A 23,977-nucleotide genomic window follows, 5' to 3' on the forward strand; every position below is an offset into this window, starting at 1 on the left:
ACCGCTGCTGCCTCCACCCTGTCACCGACTGCACAGCCTCAGCCTGCCCGGCGCCGAGGGTGCCCGCCTGCGTCGTTCTCCGCCCCTGCTAAGTCGGCAAAGCAGCAGCCAATACCCGCCAAACAGCAGGGAGCCGGACGCGGCGCCCAACCTGCTCAAGTCAAGCCAGGTGGCAAATGATCTGGGGAGTTACGTCCTGAGACGAGCGACCTGGAGGGGAAGGATTCTGCTCTTCGGGAGAGGATTCCAGCATTGGTTTGCAGCAATCGACCTACAGGACGCGTATTCTGGCCAGCTTGCGGGAGCAGTTGTGCGAACACAGGGACTTGGTGTTAGCTCATCTCAGCCGGTTGGATCTTTGGGTCAACTGGGACAAGAGCAAACTCGCCCCCGGGCAGAGGATCTCTTATCTCGGTATACTGGACTCGGTCACCCAGACAGCGTGCCTCACCGAGGAGTCAACTGCCTGAGTACACCCAAGTGCAGCACAGCGGCCCCACTGAAAGTCTTTCAGAGGCTCCTGGGGCATATGGCATCCGCAGCCGCGGTCACGCTGCTTGGATTGCTTCATATGAGGCCGCTTCAACACTGGCTCCACGGCCGAGTCCTGAGATGGGCGTGGCAGCGCGGTACGTTCTGTGTCCCCATGACACCAAACTGCCGTCGCACTCTCACTAAGTGGTCAGACCCTTCCTTCCTGCAGGCTGGAGTTGCCCTCGAACAAGTGTCCAGGCATGTTGTGGTCCACGCAGATGCCTCTGCCACTGGGTGGGGAGCCACGTACAATGGGCATGCAGTGTCAGGTCTGTGGACGGGACCTCAACTGCATTGGCATATCAATTGCCTCGAGTTGCTAGCAGTACGTCTTGCACTGAGCCGCTTCCAGGAGCTGTTGACAGACGAGCATGTACTGGTCCGCTCGGACAGCACTGCGGCCATCTCTTGCTATGGAGTCAGAAGCATCTGAGGTCGCTTCGTGCCATTCATGTCCCAGGCATGCTCAACTGTGCAGCCGACGAGCTCTCACAGCAGCCTCCGCTTCCGGGCGAATGGAGACTCCATCCCCAGGTGGTCCAGCTGATCTGGCAGCACTTCGGCGAGGCACAGATAGATCTGTTTGCCTCCCTGGAGACTGCCCACTGCCAGTGGTTCTATTCCCTGACCACCGGCACGCTCGGCACGGATGCTCTGGCACACAGCTGGCCCCAGGGCCCACGCAAATATGCGTTCCCTCCAGTGAGCCTTCTTGCACAGCTTCTGTGCAAAGTCAGGGAGGACGAGGAGCAGGTCTTGCTAGTGGCTCCGTATTGGCCCACTCGGACCTGGTTTTTGGATCTGACGCTCCTCGCGACAGCACCTCCTTGGCCCATTCCTCTGAAGAAGACCTTCTGACTCAGAGACAGGGCATCCTCTGGCACCCGCATCCCAACCTGTGGAAACTCCATGTGTGGTCCCTGGACGGGAAGCGGAGGTTCTAAATGATCTCCCGCAAGCGGTTGTACACACTATCACTTTCGCTAGAGCTCCTTCTATGAGGAACCTCTATGCGTTGAAGTGGAACCTGTTAATTGAATGGTGTTCCTTCACCGAGAGGACCCCCGATCATGCTCGATCAGATCTGTGCTCTCCTTCCTGCAAGAGGGCTTGGGGCGAAGGCTGTCTCCCTCCACCCTCAAAGTGTATGTTGCCGCTATTGCCGCACATCACGAGGCAGTCGATGGTAAGTCTTTGGGGAAGCACAATCTGATCATCAGGTTCCTGAGGGGGGCAAGGAGACTAAATCCGCCTCGCCCTCCCTTTGTACCCTCTTGGGATGTCACCCTGGTACTTACTTACATCTCTCCAGGGTCATCCCTTCGAGCCTTTGCAATCAGCTGGATTAAAAGTAATGTCCCTTAAGACCGTCCTCCTGGTTTTATTGGGCTCGCACAAGAGGGCAGGGGACCTGCATGCATTTTCAGTCGACGAATCGTGCCTAGAATTCGGGCCCGGTGACTCTCACGTTGTCCTGAGAGTCTGGCTTGGATACGTGCCCAAGGTTCCTACCACTCCCTTCAGAGATCAAGTAGTGAACCTGCAAGCGCTGCCTTCGGAGGAGGCAGACCCTGCCCTAGCTTTGCTCTGTCCCATCCGCGCTCCGTACCTGTGCGAGACAGTAGAGCCACTGCTTGGAAAAAAAACAGCAGTTAAATTAGGAGTGCTGTCTCCTCAGCAAAAAACAGAGTTCAATTGCATCTGCTTCCTATTTATATCCACCTGTCGGAGGCGGTGCACATTATGCAAATATCGCACGGCAATTCCATTGGCTTGTTTTTAGTTACTCAAAGCTGATAGGGCTCTCTAGCGATATCCCGATTCCAGTTTGTCGGTCACTACTGACGTATGTCTCTGTTCCCTCGTAACCGATATACTTCTTATTGTCATTAATGCACCGTGTTTGTTGTGCAGAAATGGAACGCGTTTTCCGAGAGATGACTAAAGGCAGACTGCAAGCGACTGACGCTAACCAAATAAGCAGGCAAATTATCATTGCTTTCAGGACTGTTCATTTGGTCCTGACCACACCACCACCCAGGTGGACAGGCAGCTGTCCAAACTGATCGCTGTCAGCAGGAAGATGATGGCAAACATATTCAACATGGTCACCAGGCTGCTCAAGAAGCACATTAAGTCACCAAAAGGCCAGTTGAACTCACGGTATTCATGAATTACATTAACCCTCAAATGCATGACTGTTTTGCCAGTCATTCTTACATATTCGGGTCTTTATCGACCCAGATCTATATCTAACATGTAAGGACCTCTACCTGTCGCGATAATATAAAACTCCTCTGATATAAGAGTAACAATTACAGAAGAATAAAATAAATCGTATTTTGTTACCTTTTGGAGCTTGAAAGGGCTCTGTTTGTGCAGATGTTTTATGCCATCATCACTGTCCTTGTCAGAGCTCATTTCCCAGTAAATTCAGCAAATAATGGGCTCGTTTTATGTTTGAGGTCACAAATATGAGCCCATTCGGAATCTCAAATGTATTCTCAAAACTATATAATTTTCAACATCTTCAAAATCAATATTTCGATCGCTTACAGCTTCACCAGATCAATCCAGTAAGAGTTACAGTCATATTTGATTGCGTTCAGTACTTGTTCTGCAGTAAATCACTGAGCCATTTCAAATTTTTCTTATTTAATTTTCTGTGTAAATGAGTTGTCACCTCAGCATTGTGTATCAGACACTGCCACATTTTGGAATAAAGGTGAATTGCACTTATTCCGTCATCTAAGATTCAATAATTGTTGTGCAGAAAAAAATATACATACACTCATACATACCTCGGGTCGTTAGTGACCCTATACAATTTTTACAAAAAATGAATACAAAAATAGGCATTCTTTTATAATTTTATGATTTTTTTCTTGTTATATTCTTTATAATAAATTGATTGAGGAATACCAAGAAGGTTGATGTGTAACTTTAAAAAATGAATGAGGAGGAGGGTAGTGAATGAAGTCCCTGGTCACTAAAGACCCGAGGTATGCATTTAAGGGTTAAAGATCAGGAAGAATGAAAATAGGAAGCCTGCTACCACGAGGTTGAGAAACCAGATGGTATTGACATTTTTTTCATTTTGAGGCCTGTGATGTAGATGACTAATCCAACACCAAACACACATATTATACAGTGGTGGAAAATACTGAATATTTGAAATATTTTCCTTAAGGAATTCACTGTGACATCTGCATTACTGGTTGATGACATCATATTGGATGGGGCTACAGTTTGGTCAGAATAAAAAAAAAAAAAAGCAATACACAAAAAATAACCATGTTTCTTGTTTATCTAGCCTATTTCATTAGAAATGCTAAGAACCGCAACAGGATATTTCAAAATGTTGTTCATTGAAACTGCTAAGTATGAAATGAAACTGTCGTAAGAACCACAGATGTTGGCCAACTTACTCATTGACTATTTGTATTGAAGAGGCTGAAAAAATATACACAAAAAATATTAACCAAAATATTTTTAGCTAAACTATATGTAAAAGAGCATTTTTTTTACATTTAAAGCTGAACTGAAATAATTTTCATCATACATAGGGTGCTTCAGGTGATGTTTAAGGACTGTTAAAGGAACAAATTATAGTCAGCGTAATTCATCTGGAAAGCATCAAGGAAGTAAATGTGAGAAAACTAAAGATACTTTTTAAGAAAAACAAAAAATACTTAGTGTAAATGAATAAACAACATAATGCAGAAACTGTAAAAATGCTAAACATTTAAACAAGCAAAAAAAAAAGAGCCTTAAGTGAAAAAGTTATTTACTTATTTTATAAGTTATATTTATGAGTTTTTTTTTGTGCCTTTATTCAGAGAAGACAGTAGAGAGCAGACATGAAAGCATTGGGTGGAGAGAGGGGGGCGGGATCAGCAAAGGACCTCGAGACAGGAATCGAACTAGGGTCGCCGTGAACGCATTTGCACCATATGTCGGCACACTAACCACTAGTTACTCGGTGCCGACATGAAAAGGTTATTAATCTTACAAGTTTTCTCTGTAAATAATAAGTAAACAATAAGTCAGTACATGTTTCTTTATTTTTAATTAAAGCTGCAGTCCGCAACTTTTTTTGGTTAAAAATGATCCAAAATCAATTTTTGAGCAAGTACATAACCAGCCAGTGTTCAAAACTATCTAATTATCTTGTCTCGATTCACAACAGTGAGCTTGTAATAATGTTTTATAATAAGAGCGTCATGGCGGATTTCCGCGGGAAATTTGAGCATGAAGCATCAATTGGAGATTCACCCGTAGCCAAAAAGCAAAAGACTTTGGACTGTGGAGTGACTACAGAAATTGAAATCTACAGGTAACGCTAATACACACTAAATACACAGTCACGCAATGCTGATGTTGTTAACAATAACAATTTGAGAACAATATAACAGTAATAATAATTTGCACAGTTTGGCGTGATCCGAGCTAAGCAATCATTAGATTTAATCATCATTGGTAGCACGATTTATTGTAGGCCTAATGCTTTTTTCCTCAGTTGGTCAGTACAAAAGTGGCAGACATGTTACTTACTAGTTCAGATGATATTTTCCAGTGAAAATTCTTATATTGGTCATACTTTCAAGGCGTAGAATCTGTGATTCTGAAGTGCAGTATCCACACCGGTGCGGTGACTGACAGCAAGCATTAGATTCATTAGAAGCATTAGATGCCGAGACACAGCGCATGTACAGATAACTGTTCTGCATATGACTGCAATCACATGTTTCAAACAGAGATGACGACAAAGAGTAAAAATCGCAGACAGCAGCTTTGTGTACATGTTTTTAGTAAGTACATGTTTCTTAGTTTTCTGGTGTGAGATCGGAAAACGCAGCACAAAAGAGGAGTTTACAGTTATGTGCGAGAGAGGCACATAACTGTTATTGCTGGAGTCTAGCTCAGACCCCGTACAGCTCACCCAAAATATTTAACTCACGTTAATTATGATATATATACGTACATACATACATACATACATACACACATATACATACATACATACATGCATGCATGTATATATATATATATATTATATATTATATATATATATATATATATATATATATATATATATATATATATATATATATATATATATATTTTATATTATATATATATATATATAATATATATATATATATATATATATATATATAAAATATATATATATATATATATATACATGCATGCATGTATATATATATAATCAATATGTGAATCCATTGACCAGGCTACACATGATGACACGAATTGTGGTCTCATTGTCACAAATTAATTTAGGTGAGATTAGATAAGATTAGATAGAACTCTCGACTCTTGTCACAGATTTACGAAGCTTTGTTTGGTCACGTGCTTTTTCAAACCGTAGATCTGCTCTGCGATGATTTGTTAGATAGGGTGGAGAAAACAAGTCTGACCACCAGATGTCACTAATGCACACTGTGTTAAAAGCTTCGAGTAATGAACCGTTTTTTGGCACAATTAGATGAAAGCCTCAAACGCTTCAGAAAGCCTTGGTTTCCCATCACTAGTGCATATACAAAGTCCGCAGAAGTGATAATCCAAGTGCAGATGAGATGATGTGAAGCGCTGAAAAGGTAAATCCATGCAAACTACTCCTCAATACAGCTTGTGGTCATTTAGTAATGACCTTTGTTTGCCATGCTGCCTTCTTTATACTGGTCTAGTTCCTGATTCCTGTTATGTGATCAGTCACATGACAGGCAGACCCAGACTCATTTAAAGACATACACACATAAAAAAAGTAAGAGGAATAAAATGGCTAAGACAACATGTAACCCAATTAAAACTCAATTATACATAAAACCATCACCATCGTTATATAGATAAAACATGTGTCTTATGTGACAATGCCACATAGTGATCTAACCAGTTATAACGCCGAATCCACAATTTTGTCCGACAAAGCAGTCAGGAGTTAGAAGATTAACCTCGGTGGACTTGAACTTGAAAAATGGTGTGTATTTATGTCTTTCCACATTTGAAACAACATCCCTTCTCATGTTCATTCATGTTTATTTGATGCTATAAATTAACTAATAAGAAGAGATGATTACAGCAGTCTGTCAAGACACATTAAAGAGCCAGCAAATTATTTTAATTGTTCGAATTTCTTACAAAATTAGTGCCTTTGTTTAATATCATAAGTAACCTGCTCTGTCACGTCTGTCGACGTGTTGTCAGTGTCCTCTTTGCTCCGCAATGTATTTTTCACTGTGTGTGGCGTGACAGCGCCATGGCTTGTCGGACAAAGCAACAGTAACTAAGGGGGTCTTTGTGAAGGGTCAGTTCAACTCTAGTCATTTTCAGACGTTTTGTCAGGAGAACGGTATCCACCATATCAAAACAGCTCCAAAGTGGGTGCAAGCAAATGGAGAAGTGGAAAGACAAAACGCATCACTGATAAAACGAGTATGGATTGCCCAAGCTGAGGGCCAGGATTGGAAAAGAGAGCTATGCAAGTATGTGACTGTCTACAAGTCCATTCAACATACCACAACAGGAACTTCTTTTTCAGAAGAAGATAAGAGGGAAGTTACCAGACATCACAACACCACACAGTGATTTTGAAGGTTTGAGACAAAGACACAGAGCAGAAAGGAAAAGCCAAGTTATACACAGACAACAGATGAAGCACTAAGACATCAAACATAGAGGTTGGAAATCAAGTGCCTGTGAAGCAGGATAAAACAGACAAGTTTACAACAACATTTCACAGTACAATTGACAAGGTCATACACAGAGAAGGTAACAGTGTTGTCGTTCAGTCACCCACTGGAGCAAAGTACGCACAGAACATAACATTTATCAAGAAGTTTCAAGTTTGTTTGGTTCGATCCAAAATAACTAGAAAGGTTATAACAACTGTTACACATTGGTTGCAATTGTTTATTAACAAAAGACACACAGAATAACAAACTTGAACAAAGTGAAGCAGAACTGACAATGAACTGAAAGAAATACAGGGCTTAAATAGAACAAACCAATCAAAGAAACATGTAACACCATGTGACCGCAAACAGTTTGTAACCTATAAAGAAACAGTTTGTAACCTATAAAGAAACAGTTTGTAACCTATAAAGACTAAAGCCCGGGATACACTGCACAATTTTTGGCTGTCCCAGACGAAAGATTGCCATTGTGAAACAATGGTGATTTCTTTGATCGTGGCTCTTAAGCCGGGTTCACACTGTTTCTGGCAGTGTCAGAAGATTTGGTGCACAGTCCTGCAGTGACTTCTCCTATGACTAATTGTCTTCGTTTTTCAAGACAAGCTGTGATCAAAATTAATGCTAGAGATGTCTTTGTTAGCCACCATTTCAGTCCCGTGTGTAATGCAGCTCACAGTCATCGAACGTGTATGGATTGATGATGTAAAACTCTGGACAAGTTTTCAAGTGCGCGTCTGTTTTTATTGCATATTGACTGTCGTACAGTCTGACATAAATGACGGCTGAGGTGACATGAGGATCATGAACGTACAGTCTGACAAGCAACAATCCTAAAGGACTATTATAAATCGCAGTGTGCACCCGGCTTTAATCTGTGCCTATGTCGTACTGTGAGAGGGATGGAGATTCAAAGATGGCCGTTTTCCTGGTCTTGCAACCAAAGATAGCCTACAATCATTTTCTGACAGTGTCAGAAATTCAGCATGATCATCGCACAGTGTTTGCTGCTTCGATCTATGTCCACTGACCAGCCAATAAAATGAAATCAACACATTTTTTGCCAACACAACTGCCAAAGTGCGATTCAACGTGGTCTTCTTGTTAATCATAGCCTACGAGTCAAGGGGTGTCATCAACGTACAGTCTACATGCATGTCGTACCCAAGATTAGTAGATCCATGTCGCACAGTGTGATAAAGTAATGATCTTATAGGATTGTTAAAATTGTGCAGTGTATCCCAGGCTTAACAGAAACAGAGAAACAAGCAAAAACTGAGGCACAGAACTGAAACATAATACAATTCCATCCAAATTGCAATTCTTAAAAAGCAATGATATGGACTACAGTGAGATATATAGTTATGGTGGTCACAATCATTTAGAGACAGATTCAAATGTGTTTTTCTTGTTCTGCTTGTCCTTTTATATCTGCCTTCCTCTATGTTTTATTAACAAAATTTGGGAGGAGCAACATTCAAATAATCTGACTAATCATCACGTCATCTCAGCCAGCTGTTAGCAATCAATAATCAACATATCTACCCAATCAGGGGTGCGTTTCCCAAAGCGAACTATGGTCGCAAGTTCCGTCGTTACCAATAGAGTTCAATGGGACTTACGACCATAGTTGGCTAACGATGCTTTCGTGAAACGCACCCCAGCATGAGTGAAAGCATATATATATAGACACAGTCGACTTACCCATATTCCTCAACAGTTTTACAGCATCCTTCCACCACTCTGTCTCCTCACACTTGCCTGGTTACTTTCTTAACCAGAATACAAGTACTCTGGGTTCGGGCCAAAATACCAAGCTCGGAGCCCTCTCCTCGGACAGCACGCCAAATACGCATACTACTACACATACTTTTTACTATTTGATTATTTGTAAGTGTGAACTCATGAAAAATCAGATGTTCTTCAGAAAACGCCGTCTCCAGCTTGCCTGGAAAATCCAGCCTCACCACTGTACCAGCGGATGAGTCTGGTTGAATCAATTCGATTTCAAGGGCGGAGCAAATATGAGCAAACAGGAAGCGGAGTAAACCAATCAGAGAAGGGCGGATATGACGTTAGCAAAGGGAGAAGAGAGTCATCAGCGAAAAGTAAATAATTAATGTGTTTTTGGTCATTTAAAACTGAATTCACAGCTGAATAGAACAAACTCCCGGGTCTCCCGTGCGCAATCTTTGTTGATATTGAAGGGACTTTCGCTGCACTAGAGTGACGCTGTTTGCATCACTGAAATAAACAAACCTGATTGCACGGTTTGGAGTTGACACGAATTGCAACGGAGGGCGGACTGACCAGACTGATATATCTTGTAGAAGATATATCAGTTTGGCCTTGCCAGGCAAGTCTCCAGCACCAGCAGCAGAGACTGTGCAGCTTCTTCTTATATTCATCACACATGAACACATAGAGAATGGGGTTTAGACAACTGTTTAGAAAACCCAGATAGTGACTGAAGACAAATGGTGTCAGAAATACTTTTTCATCATTGGCACTCCAGTTATCTGTTTTTATTGCAAAAAAAAAGTAAAAAAAAAAAAGTTTTATTTGTTTATTTATTTCTCCTTTTTCTTTTTGTGCCTTTTCTAGTTATTATTGTACAGCACATTGGTCAACCTGGTGTTGTTTTAATTGTGGTTTATAAATAAAAACAAACAAACAAACATAAAATGCAAAAATACAAACCAACATATGAAAAAAAGGATGAAAGTGATAATGACCCCGTATGACCTGTGCTGCTTCCCTATTTTGAGGCATTTGATTCGTACTCCAACAGCAATGTGTGAAGATGCAATGATTGGGAAGGGGATGAGAAAGCCCACTAAAAATATATGTGACCAGAAACTGGGACCAGGAAACACATTCATAGTGAACAAAGGGATGCTGCAGCTGATGGATAAAACCCACTCGATCATGCAAATGATCCTGGCTCTCAGTACAGTTCGGTTATTTTGAGCCCAAACAACCATCCATGTGCACAGACATCGGTCCAGACTGATCACTACAAGAAAATAAATGCTAGCAAACAGGTTTAGTGCCATCGTCATGGATGAAATGAACATTAAGGACAAAGAGTACCTAAGGAAAAGTAACATCATGAAGATGAAGTCTGCAATTGCCAAGTTGAGAAACCAAATAGAGTTGACTGTCATCTTCATTCTTCAGCCTGTCAGAAATATGACAAGCCCATTTCCAATGAAACCAACAATGAATGTGGCAATGAAAATGCGTATTAAAAAGAATATTTAAAAAAGCAATGGCGAGAAACACACAAATATCCATGTTTCTTTTTATCGAGCCTATTTCATTAGAAATGTTAAGAACAGCAACAGGATATTTCAAAATGTTGTTCATTGAAACTGCTAAGTAAAAACCACAGCTGTAGGCCAACTTACTCATTATTACTATTTTTGTTGAAGAGGCTGAAAAAATATACACAAAAATATTAACCAAAATATTTTTTAGCTAAACTCTATATATAAAAAAGCACTTTTTAACATTTAAAGCTGAACTGAAATAATTTTCATCATACATAGGGTGCTTCAGGTGATGTTTAAGGACTGTTAAAGGAACAAATTATAGTCAACGTAATTCATCTGGAAAGCATCAAGAAAGTAAATGTGAGAAAACTAAAGATACTTTTTAAGAAATACAAAAAATACTTAGTGTAAATGAATAAACAACATAATGCAGAAACCATAAAAATGCTAAACATTTAAAACAAACAAACAAACAAAAAAAGAGCCTTAAGTGACAAGGTTATTAATCTTAACAGTTTTCTCAGTAAATAATAAGAAAATAATGTCAGTACATGTTTCTTTAATTATCATCCTTTAACACTCAGTTAAATATCTTTTTAAGGCTAAGAGAGGAGGAGATGCTATTTTTGCTTAAATATTCACTGGAAACTCAGAAGTTCCAATTGCATATTCAATTGCATAATCTGAAGTCTGTCCAAGGTCGCTCTGTAATGAAACAGTCTTGTACTGTCACAACTCATTAGTGGGACATTCAGACGTTCGACTCATTCTTAGGAAATAAACAATTTTTATGACATGATTTATTAGAAATATAATTGTAGTTATTATCTTACATTTCAATTTAAGTTGGATGTTTATTGACCTGTTTTTTTTTTTACTATTTAAGACATCAAATGCCTCCCTGAGCAATCAATTGTAAGATAGCATTTATTATGTTGTCTCAAGTTCAAGTTTATGTTTATTTATAAAGCACATTTAAAAACACAGACTCACAACAATGAGGAAATGAATATGAGGATTTATTGATTGTAGTAAGGATGGTAAACAAGCAGGTGAGTAATAAAGAATGAGCAGGATGGTAAAATTTAAAGAAAATACTGACAGTTCTTTGTTTTGTAGATTGATGGAGGAGATTGTGGAGCTGAGCAGTCGAGCACACTCTTCGGTGAGTATGTTGGAGTAGGAGTCTGGGATGAGAAGATGCTGGAGACACAAAGGATAAGGGAGACCTGAAGTAAGACAGTGACAGATAGTGAGTCCATGTAAAAACGAGACCAGACAAAGTGCTAGGGTGAAGTGTGTGCTTAAATGCTGCTCTGCTGATGGAGATCAGGTGCAGGTGATTGCTCAATGTGAGCAGGTGAGCAACAGGAGGAATGATTGGAAATGGAGTCCAGTGACGGCAAGACAGACAGTGACCGTAACAGTACTCCCCCCACCCGGTAGGCACATCCTCGTGCCATGGATGGAACAACCGGGGAGGGAGGGTGGGTGGCGGATCAGGGCGTTCGGGGTAGTGTTAATTTCGTCAGACGAGACGAGACGAAATATGTTCGTCAACGACCTTTTTTTTCATGACTAAGACGAGACGATGACAAGACTGTCACGGCTCGCAGATGCATTGTTTCCTTTCTGTCGCGTGTTCTGTGTTGTGACAGCAGTGGGCGTGGATGTGTGTGTGTGTGTGTGTTCCAGGCCACGTGGCTCATCATAACGTCACCTGCAAGTCATCACCTCACCAGCTGCTACTCATTATCTCCCCTATATCTGCTCACCTCATTCTCTCCTTCTCCGTCAGATCGTTGTTTGGTTGTTTGTGCTGTGTTGTCTCGTCCTGTTCCTGCTCGGAGTTCCAGTCGTGTCTTCTCCTTTTCCAGTTCGGTGTTCTTCGTGTTCTTTGTCTGGACCTTGGATTATCATCATCATCACTTCTCTGCACAACCTTCCACCGATAATCTCAATCCCTGCGTCACCAGAGATCCGCCATTACTGTGACTGTGTTTACCTCATTTTCTGACCATTGTTAATAAATCTGTAAACTCGCATTTGCTTCCTGTGATCAATCATGACAGAACGATCTGACCAAGGGATGGAAGCAGCGAGCAACCCTCAGACAGCATTGGAGGAGTTTATCAACCGCAGTATTCGCAGAATGGATTCTCAAGAGCAGAATTTGAACGAGACCAGGCGGGCGGTTCAAGCTTTGGTGACGCAGGTGTCCGAGCTCACCCAGCAGTTCCAGCTTCTTCGGAGTCCCGCTGCGCCACCCACACCGGCCGTCCTTCCCCCGACATCCGAGAACGCCGCCAGTCCTGAACCTCGTCTTCCTGTGCCAGAGTCTTATGGAGGTGAACCAAACTTTTGCAGATCCTTTCTAACTCGATGTGCTATGCATTTTGCATTACAGCCTCGTACTTTCAGTTCGGAGCGAAGCAAGGTGGCGTTCGTTCTCACTCTTCTCACTGGAAAGACTTCTCTTTGGGGGACGGCGGTGTGGGAGAACCAAGATCCATGCTGCGCCTCGTTCCAGGCACTCGCCACTGAAATGAAGCGTGTTTTCGACCGGTCAGTCGCTGGGAGAGAAGCGGCCAGGTTACTAACTGAGCTACGCCAAGGAGAGAGGTCTGTGTCCGATTTCTCCATCGAGTTTCGCACATTGGCGGCTGAGTGCCACTGGAACGAGGAGGCGCAGTGGGACATGTTCCTGCATGGGCTGGCTGACCGTATCCAGAAAGAAATCTACGCGCTGGATCTTCCGACTACACTCAATGGACTCATTGATCTAGCACTAAGAGTTGATGCTCGACTGACCAGGGTTGAACAGAGGATTCCTGTCCATAGGTCGCTTGGCGGGATGGAAGGTCCGCGATCCAGCGGTGGGGATGCGGTCAGCCCGGTTCGAGATCACGAGCCCATGCAGGTGGGTCGAGCTCGGATTTCCCGGGAGGAGAGGGAAAGGCGGAGATCCCAGGGACTTTGTCTATATTGTGGTGGGTCTGGCCACTTCGCGTACAACTGTCCGTTAAAAGGGCAAGCCCGGCAGTAAACATGAGGCTACTGTCGGGTGGGATCTCCGCCGAGAAGACCTCATCTACATCTACACTCCTCCCGGTAAGATTGAGATGGTCGAATCACACTCACGACTGTAAAGCACTGCTGGATTCTGGGGCGGAAGGTAATTTTCTGGACAGATCTTTGGCCATCAAACTCCACATCCCTTTCAAACCTCTCACCAACAGTATTGCAGTGCACGCCCTCAACGGACAGAGTCTCCCCACTATCTCATACCGGACCGAAGACATCACACTCATCACCTCCGGAAATCACACCGAACTCACCTCTTTTCTGATTTTTGATTCTCCCCTCACACCCGTCGTCCTAGGACATCCATGGCTCACCAAGCACAACCCCCCATAGACTGGACTCAAAGTTCCATTGTGGCCTGGAGCAAGGAGTGTCATGAGTCTTGTCTTGTCTCTGCATGTTCGTCTGTCTCTGGTTTTGTGTTGCAGGAGGAAGCAGTGGATCTGTCCACCGTGCCAGCGGAGTACCATGACCTGAAGGAAGTGTTCAGTAAGTCTAGGGCTGCTTCTCTCCCTCCGCATCGTCCCTATGACTGTGCCATAGATTTATTGCCAGGTAAATCTCCGCCTAAAGGCAAGTTGTATTCACTTTCGGTTCCTGAAAGAGAGGCTATGGAGAAATATATTTCTGATTCACTGGCAACGGGGTTCATCCGTCCTTCCTCTTCTCCGGCGGGGGCGGGGTTCTTTTTTGTGGAAAAGAAGGATGGATCTATGCGACCTTGTATTGACTACCGGGGGCTGAACAACATAACGGTAAAGAATACCTATCCTTTGCCGTTAATGTCTTCAGCTTTCGAGAGGTTGCAGGGAGCATCCGTTTTCACTAAATTGGACTTAAGGAATGCTTATCATTTGGTCCGCATCAGGGAGGGGGATGAATGGAAGACCGCTTTTAACACCCCTAGGGGGCACTTTGAATATTTGGTTATGCCGTTCGGCCTGTCCAATAGTCCCGCAGTCTTCCAGGCGCTCGTCAATGACGTGCTGCGAGACATGATCGATCAATTCATATATGTTTACCTGGATGACATATTGATTTTTTCCTCTTCTCTCCAGGAGCACGTGCAGCACGTTCGACGAGTGCTTCACAGGTTGCTAGTGAATGGGCTTTTTGTCAAGGCGGAGAAATGCGTTTTTCATGCACAGTCTGTTCCTTTTCTAGGGTACATCGTGTCGACTGAGGGAGTACGCATGGATCCTGAGAAGGTTAAGGCTGTGGTGGATTGGCCAAGTCCAGATTCCCGTAAGGCCCTACAGAGGTTTCTGGGGTTCGCCAATTTCTACCGGCGTTTTATTCGCAATTTCAGCCAACTAGCCTCACCTCTGATCGCCTTGACCTCCCCCAGAACTACGTTCAGGTGGTCAGACACAGCTGAGGCTGTGTTTGCCAAACTGAAGGCCCGCTTCGTTTCGGCCTCTATTCTCGTTGCCCCTGATCCATCACGGCAGTTCGTGGTGGAGGTCGACGCATCGGAGGTGGGGCTAGGGGCAGTGTTATCCCAGCGTTCTCCCACAGACGATAAGATGCACCCGTGCGCGTTTTTTTCCCATCGTTTATCCCCTGCCGAACGTAACTACGACATTGGTAATCGGGAGTTGCTGGCAGTCAAGTTGGCTTTGGAAGAATGGCGTCACTGGTTAGAGGGTTCTGGGGTGCCTTTTATCGTATGGACTGACCATAAGAACTTAGAATATATTAGAACTGCCAAAAGATTGAACTCCAGGCAGGCTCGGTGGGCACTTTTTTTTGGACGTTTTGACTTTACTCTCTGCATCACCCGGGTTCTAAAAACATCAAACCCGATTCTTTGTCACATGTTTTTGATGGTTCCGAACGCCCGTCTACTCCCGAGTGCATTTTACCGGAGACAGTAGTGGTCTCCACACTCACATGGGAGGTCGAATCGAAGGTCAAGACGGCCTTAGAAGGGGTAACGCCTCCGCCCGAGTGTCCACCGAACCGCTTATTTGTGCCGGAGGAATTACGGTCCATGGTCATCCAGTGGGGTCATTGTTCCAAGGTAGCATGCCATCCAGGGGTCAGTCGCACTAAATTTTTAGTCCAGCAACGATTCTGGTGGCCCCGTATGGCTCGGGACGTCCGCGATTTTGTGTTGGCTTGCTCAGTTTGTGCCGTTGGTAAAACTGCCAATCGTCCCCCGGATGGGTTACTCCAACCGCTGCCAGTCCCTTCGAGACCCTGGTCCCACATTTCGCTAGATTTCATCACCGCCCTCCCACCCTCCCAGGGATACACAGTCATTTTGACCGTAGTGGACCGGTTCTCGAAGGCGGCTCATTTTATCCCCTTGCCCAAATTACCATCAGCCAAGGAGACAGCGGTTATTGTCGTGGACCACGTCTTTCGGCTTCATGGCCTCCCGATGGACGTGTCTCCGACAGAGGTCCCCAATTTGTGTCCAGATTCTGGCAAGAGTTTTGTAGATTGCTGGGGGCGACTGTCAGTTTATCATCTGGGTTTCATCCTCAGAGTAATGGTCAGACCGAGAGAGCCAATCAAGATCTGGAGCGTACGTTGCGATGTTTAGTCTCCAAGAATCCTTCCTCCTGGAGCCAGCAACTTTCAATGGTGGAGTACGCCCACAATACGTTACCAGTGTCGTCCACGGGCCTGTCACCGTTTGAGTGTAGTGTAGGTTACCAGCCATCCATTTTTCCTAGTCTGGAATCCGAGATCGCGGTCCCCTCCGCCCACGCCTTTGTCCAGAGGTGTCACCGCACTTGGACGAGAGCCCGTGAGACTCTTCTCCAAGTGAGGGAGCGCACCAAGGCCAAGGCCGATCGCCACCGGTCAAAGCCTCCCGTATACGTCGTGGGTCAAAAAGTGTGGCTTTCTACCAAGAATATTCCTCTCCGATCCGTCTCTAACAAACTTGCTCCCAAATTTATTGGTCCGTTTACTGTCACCAAGATCATTAGTCCAGTGACAGTCCGCCTTAAACTTCCTCCGGCGTACAGGAGAATTCACCCCGCCTTCCATGTCTCTAAAATTAAGCCCGTCTTTCATTCCGACATTAATCCGCCAGCTCCGGTTCCCCCTCCGCCGCGACTCGTAGATGGGGAACCTTCTTATTCGGTCAACCGTATTCTGGACTCTAGATGGAGGGGACACGGATTTCAGTACTTGGTGGACTGGGAAGGTTACGTTCGGAGGAGAGGAGTTGGGTACCTGCCAGAGACATCCTGGATCACACCCTTATCGATGATTACAATCGACAGGTAAGGGCGTCGGGGAACGCCAGGAGGCGTTCTTAGGAGGGGGGGTACTGTCACGGCTCGCAGATGCATTGTTTCCTTTCTGTCGCGTGTTCTGTGTTGTGACAGCAGTGGGCGTGGATGTGTGTGTGTGTGTGTGTTCCAGGCCACGTGGCTCATCATAACGTCACCTGCAAGTCATCACCTCACCAGCTGCTACTCATTATCTCCCCTATATCTGCTCACCTCATTCTCTCCTTCTCCTTCAGATCGTTGTTTGGTTGTTTGTGCTGTGTTGTCTCGTCCTGTTCCTGCTCGGAGTTCCAGTCGTGTCTTCTCCTGTTCCAGTTCGGTGTTCTTCGTGTTCTTTGTCTGGACCTTGGATTATCATCATCATCACTTCTCTGCACAACCTTCTACCGATCATCTCAATCCCTGCGTCACCAGAGATCCGCCATTACTGTGACTGTGTTTACCTCATTTTCTGACCATTGTTAATAAATCTGTAAACTCGCATTTGCTTCCTGTGATCAATCATGACAAAGACTGCACCACTGTCCAAAAACGCTGACTAAGACTAAATAAACATGCATTATTGTTGACGAAAAAAGACGAGACGAAAATGTTTTGTATAAAATAAAAACTAAGATAAAATCTTCATTTTCGTCTACAATCGTCTCTGCTTTTTCATCAGCTGTTACGCCTTTAAAATATTCAGAACGAGCTCGCGGCTTCGCGCTGTTGCTCAAGTTAAGCCTCGTTGAAGCCTTGTTTACACTGCATGCGCGTGCGGCTCGTTACGGCTCCGGCAAGGTGTTGTTCCGTCCTCTGCGCGATGTCAGCTCAAAGAAATTTCAAGTTTTTCAACTTCGAATCTCTTGTCGTCAGTTTCTAGTGATGTAAAATATGAGCGGGAGTTTACACAGGGTGATTATTTTGACTTTGTTTTGTATTTGAGCTGCACGTCTTGGAGGTGAGGCGCCTATCTTTAGCAAAGCGGCGCGTCGAGCCGCTTCTCAAACGCACCGCGGCGCGGCTGGTGTAAACGTAAGCATTGACTAGAGTGACCGTGTATCAGCTCCGGTAGCTGCGTCGCAGCCGTAACAAGCCGCACACGCGTGCAGTGTAAACGAGGCTTTACAGGTTTTATACGCCTGTGGCTGCAACACAAAACAGCTGAACACACAACACCCAAAGCGAACACGAGTGACGAGCGACGACGACATACTAGCTTTAAAGCTAGTATGTCGTCGTCGCTCGTCAGTTTTCAATTTCTGATTTAGGAGACACATTCACAAATGATTAACCTGTTCTGAAGAGTATTTTATTTAAACCAACACAATTCAAATTTGAAATGCCAGATTTTGCTCATGTCTATAATGGGGCTTATGATTACAGCTAAGGAGAAGGTGAAATTGAAAACCAGACACGTTTAACATTTGTTTTCAACAAGTGTATTTTGTCAGGTAATTATGACATTTATCCAATGTTTGAGATATGCGAAACACTTTTTTTTTTTACTGAAATGTTTAGTAATCTCAGTAATAATGTGTTATTTTTAAAAAAAAAAAAAAAGACTAAAATTTTTTGATTAAACTAGACTAAAATTAAAAGACTTTTAGTCGACTAAAACTTGACTAAGATACCTTGAGTTTTCTTTTGACTAAAACTAGACTAAAATGACGAGACCTTTAGTCGACTAAAACTTGACTAACAAAAAAAGATATGTGAATGACTAAATATGACTAAAACTAACAAGGACATTTGGCACAAGACTAAGACTAAGACTAAATTAAAAACAGGTGACGAAATTAACACTAGTTCGGGGTGTGGCCTCCATAGCCTTGGCCACAAAATTTCCTTGGGAGGAGCCACGGGTTTCTGGACTGGAGCGAACTCTGGAGCAGACTTGGGGACTGGAGCCATCTTTAGGCTCTCGACGAGGAAGGGAGTCGCGTCTGGACTTTGGATGAGGAAGGAAGTTTGCTGTCTGCATTAAGAGATGTTTTCCTGAGTTCCCAAGCCTTTTCCTGAGTTATTTCCAGTTCTGTGTCCAGCTACATCTTTCTGCCTTTGGATGACAGACTACCTGAGTTAATTATTGAACTGAATAAACCTTATATCATGTAACTTTGCATTTGGGTCCTCTGTTCGCTACCTGACATTTACATTATACTTATTAATTATACACATTTACAGCAGATTTACTTCACAAATAACTGATAGTCAGGACCTAAATATGACTTTTATTTATAAATTCAGCATTAGCAACTTACTTTTTGTGCCATTCAAGCTCAATGCGCAAATAGGAGCATAAATAACAGAACATGAGGATTCACACATCATCACATCACACACCTGCAGATCTTCTGTGAAGAGTGCAATTACACATAAGGAATAAATGGGCCTATATGCAAATACATTTTACTTAAATAACAGATTAACAAAACGAAAGACAAAATAGTGCAACAAGTAATTTATGCAACTTTTGGTTCATATTTTGACATGCTACACAAACAAGTTCATGGAAAGGACACAGAGACAGCAGAAAGTAGCATATCCTGTTTGTTTTCTTTATTTTACAAAAACACAATGTTTTGTTTTTATTGAGAGTGTACCCTTTACAGTTATGAATGATGTTTTACTCCACCATAATGACAGTGTGAGTGTTTTAAGTTGTTTCTGCTGTTATAATGAGACAAAATCATTTGGCATTGTGACGATTTGTGTCGTGGAAGTCTAACTGTTACAGTCCAGTGATGAAATATGCATGTCCTGGAAATGGGAAGCTTCCAGGTGTCAGGTGTCGCTTTCCTCGCTGTCTCCTTGTGGAAAGGCGAAGTAGGTTCAGATGAAGATGGCACTTTTCCCCCTTCCCCCTCAACTTTCTGTGATTTCTTGTAAAAGCGTAATACTGAACTTTGTGCACCCACCATTGTCATTGCATGTTATTAGGCTTATGAACAAAAGAACGCAAGGATATGAACGCAAAGATACGAATGCAAAGATAATGACAACTTTTTGTCAAAGTTTAGTATTTTTTAGTACTGGAACAAAAAAAAACAAAACAAAAAAAATCAGTTTTTCAGTATTGTTACATGATGAGACCCCGCTTAGAAAATGGACAAAATTTATCCTCAAAATCAACATTATTGAAAACCTTTTTTTTTTTTCAGTACAAAAAAAAAAGCTAAACTTTGACAAAAAGTTTTTTTTTTTTTTATTGCCATAATTGTGATTTCATAATATGTAGATATAGATAGATATATATAACTGCGGAAAAAAAAAAAAAGACTTGTGAAAAGATGTCTTTCAGTTATTCAAATAGCACATAGCAAATAGCAAATAGCAAAGCTCTGCAGCCATCTACTGGAAAAAGTGATATTTTTTTTTTTACTTTTAAAACTGCATTTTCCAAAAGATGGGCAAAAATCGTACACTAAACCATGTAAAATTATCCATGTTATCCCCATGAATGAAAGTTAGACATGTGGGACTTTTATAAAGTGAATTTTACATAAAAGGCTGTTTTTGTAAATAAAAGTATTTAAAAACAATAATTTTTAAATTATTTATTTATATTTAAAAAAAAAAAAAAAAGATAAATCCCCCAAAAACTGCACAAATGTGGAGTAAATACATTAATAAACAGAGTAAAATTGTATTTAAAAAAAAAAAAAAAAAAAATCAATTTTTTTTTACATTTTGTTGCCTGGTATCTCTGGAGACCCCAAAGACCCTGAATGTAATGTTTTCTTTTCTTTTCTTTTAAACTAACATAAAAACAAGATATCACTTTTTTATTTATTTATTTTTATTATTATTATTTGTAGATCTAGAAAGTGTTAACCATTGTACAAAGTTCCATGTTCCATTTGGGGAAAGAGAACATTTTTATTTTAGCAAATGTCATTTGGAGTCCAAAAAGACCCCAAAGACCCTACATGTAAAAAATAGCCAACAAGATTTAGCCAGATTAGTCCATTTAATAAACACTTTTTCCCCCAATACACTGCTATAGAGCAAACTGAGTCAGTGATTCAACATTTTCATGTGTAATGCAGTGTATGGCAACGTATACTGTTGAACCTCATGTGGGCATGTCATAAAAGGGTGGCCATCCATCCTAGCAGCTGGCAGGAATAGAGATGGTCATATTTTTGTTTGCTTTCAGACTCTGAAGTCCAGATGATCTTCAGCAAATGCGGTCTCCAGCACCAGCAACAGAGACTGTTTCAGCTTCATCTTAAACTCCTCACACATGAACACATAGAGAATGGGGTTCAGAGAGCTGTTTAGAAAACCCAGGCAGGTAACTACAGCTTCAGAAATCTCTTTCGTAGACTCACTCCCCTGATTCTCTTTTGCATTGATGTAATAAAATTTGTGGACATGAAAAGGAAGCCAGCATATGAAAAAGGCCAGGACCAGAGCTATAATGACCCGGTAAGACCTGAAATGATTCTCCATTTTGAGGCGTTTGAATCGCACACCGATAGCTATATATGAAGATGCAATGATCAGGAAGGGGATGACAAAGCCCACTATGAACCTATATGTGACCAGAAACTTGTAGTATTGTTTAGGATAGTTATAGATTCCTTCTCTCTGTTGCTGTGTGTTGTTGCCTGCTGTTGAGTGATTGCGGATGGCAGGAATGCAGCAGCTGATGGATAAAACCCACACAATCATGCAGATGATTTTGGCTTTTAATACGGTTCGATTATTACGGGACCACACAACCATCCATGTGCACAGACATCGGTCCAGACTAATAGTTGTCAGCAGCAAAATGCTAGTAAATGAGATTATGTAAATCACAAAACAGAGAAAAGTGCACTTCAAGTTACCAAAATGCCAGATTTTGCTCATGTCTATAATGGCGCTTATGATTACAGCTAAGGAGAAGGTGAAGTCTGCAATCGCCAAGTTGAGGAACCAAATGGAGTTGACAGTCGTCTTCATTTTGTAACCCGTCACAAATATGACGAGCCCATTTCCAATGAGACTTACAATAGGGATGGCAATGTAAATGCATAGTATGAAGATCTTAAAGCCTGAGAAGATCTCTGTCTGCACTGTGGAATTGTCCGTAGTGAATCTGGTCACATTTTGAAATCCAAAAGTAGTGCTTGCTACATGAAAACAAGAGAAAAAAATACAGTGAGTTTTGGTATCTGGAATCTGAATGGTAAAAGCTTAAAATAGAACATTAAATAAACTGATGAGAGTGTTTAACTCTATGCTTTGTCATCCCGGGGTATAAAATGTGTTGTATATGAAATATGGCATAACAGGATTGCATTGCATTTAAAAAAAAAAAAAAAAGTTGCTTTGGCACAAATTTCTCAAGCAATTAACACATTTTCAAAACCCTCAGTAGGAATATCACAACAGATCATCAGAAGTGTACATTTTTCAAACATTTCAGCATAGTTTCAATTATGCTAGTACAATACACAAAATAAGTTCAAACATCAACGTTTCATTCACAGTAACTGCCTTTCATAATGCTATCTCTATCAAACTTCCAAGCATCTCTTCTCGTTCAGTTTAATACATTTGTCTATTATTTAATCCAACTGAACTTAATAATTATAGATTTCTATAGATATTGATTCTATAGTCATAGTTTCTATAGACCTTGTCTGATATTTCCAATATGGATAACCAAATGTAATGATAACCACTATGTTCAAAGGTGTGTACACGCAACTTGTAGCCTGTTTACAGTTTTTTATTTTTTATTTTTTTATTATTATTCGTTTTGGTACTATTTTCTCAAGTAAGGTGTACAAAAGCATACACAACCATATGTCTGTACAATAAATATATATACGCAAATACATAAAATGAAAATAAAATGTTCAAGCTTTTCACAAAAGACTGTCTAATCTCTCTACAATTTTCACCCAACTACAGAGTATGATAATATTTTCTCCTCATACCCATATGCTTCCAACAGGCAATGTACATATTAGATTCTTACCCATTATGTATGTCTGTATGGTTTCAGTCCCATAAAAACCTCTTTGCAAGTTCTGTTTATAGATGAAAATCAACAACTGATGATAAGTTCCCCTTTACTTCTCTTAAAGAGTGATGGTGGAAAGAGAAATATGCTTCTACAGAAATCTACACTTTTAAGTTCTGTTTCTGCAGTCTATATTAATTAATATAGACTATATTTTAGTTATTAGTTATAGTTATTATATGAATTATTAGTTATTGTTATTTTATGAATAACTAATATATGTGAGGAACACGTTCAAATGCTCTCTCTCTTTCTCTCTCTCTCTCTCTCTCTCTCTCTCTCTCTCTCTCTATATATATATATATATATATATATATATATGTATACGTAGCCGACTCACCTGTATGTTTGTGTTTTTGGCATCCCTCTGCCACCTTACTCTTGACCGGTTCCTATCACAGCCAGAGAGCTGGGGGGAAGTACTCTGGGATCAGGCCAAAATTATTATTTGCAACTTGTGAACCAAGAAAAAGCCTCTTTAAGCAAGACTTGACTTTTATAACAAAAGGGTGAAAACTTAAAAACGAATCTGTGATTTCAAAGTAAGCAGTATAGTGTAGTGTAGGTCAAAAAACTTTCTTCCTTTCCACCGCCATTGCCACATCATTTCCTGTTTAAAATGGGTGCAATTCATTCCCTTTAAAGTGGAAGTACAAAAATATAGTAACATATAGTAAAGACAATGAATAACATAATTAGTAACCTTATATGGCTTCTACACAGCTAGCTAAACACCGGCTGACAGTGGTGGGGTCGGTTGTAAAACACCTTTAAAGAGTGTTACAACCATCCTCTTGCATACAACTAAGAAGAGTTTCTTTTTAATAACCTTACAGATTGCCTAGACAGTAGGGCTGTTCAACAATAACCGTGGTTATCGTGTACAAAATAAGAGTCTGTGTTTATGTAATATATGTGTGTTTGTTTTGTGTATAATTATTATAAATATACACACATACATGTATATATTTAAGAAAAATATCTTATATTTCTATACAAATATTTACATTTATATATAATTTAAATATATAAAAATATAAATATATTTATATATTTATACAAACATGCTTATATTTATTAAATATACACATGTGTGTGTGTGTGTATTTATATATACAT

General features: G+C 41.6%; 1 protein-coding gene and 1 pseudogene across 2 annotated transcripts; both read right to left on the reverse strand.

The window, feature by feature from the left end:
- Positions 1-2,545: 2,545 nt before the first annotated feature.
- LOC137004211 (chemerin-like receptor 1) lies at positions 2,546-10,483 on the reverse strand (annotated as a pseudogene).
- Positions 10,484-20,816: 10,333 nt separating this feature from the next.
- On the reverse strand, positions 20,817-23,351 carry LOC137005319 (chemerin-like receptor 1). 2 transcript variants are annotated; one of them, XM_067366161.1, is made up of 2 exons: positions 22,814-22,862; positions 20,817-21,959 (listed from the first exon to the last, which is right to left on the reverse strand). In XM_067366161.1, exons 1-2 carry the CDS (start codon positions 22,815-22,817, stop codon positions 20,995-20,997), a joined length of 969 nt encoding a protein of 322 aa, XP_067222262.1. In that variant the 5' UTR covers positions 22,818-22,862; the 3' UTR covers positions 20,817-20,994. The 2 variants fall into 2 exon arrangements, 1 of the variants encoding a protein (XP_067222262.1); XR_010892228.1 differs by lacking the exon at positions 22,814-22,862 and adding an exon at positions 23,199-23,351 and having other exon boundaries at positions 21,823-21,959.
- Positions 23,352-23,977: the final 626 nt, after the last annotated feature.

Source organism: Chanodichthys erythropterus, chromosome 17 (assembly GCF_024489055.1).
Source record: "Chanodichthys erythropterus isolate Z2021 chromosome 17, ASM2448905v1, whole genome shotgun sequence".
NCBI lineage: Eukaryota > Metazoa > Chordata > Actinopteri > Cypriniformes > Xenocyprididae > Chanodichthys > Chanodichthys erythropterus.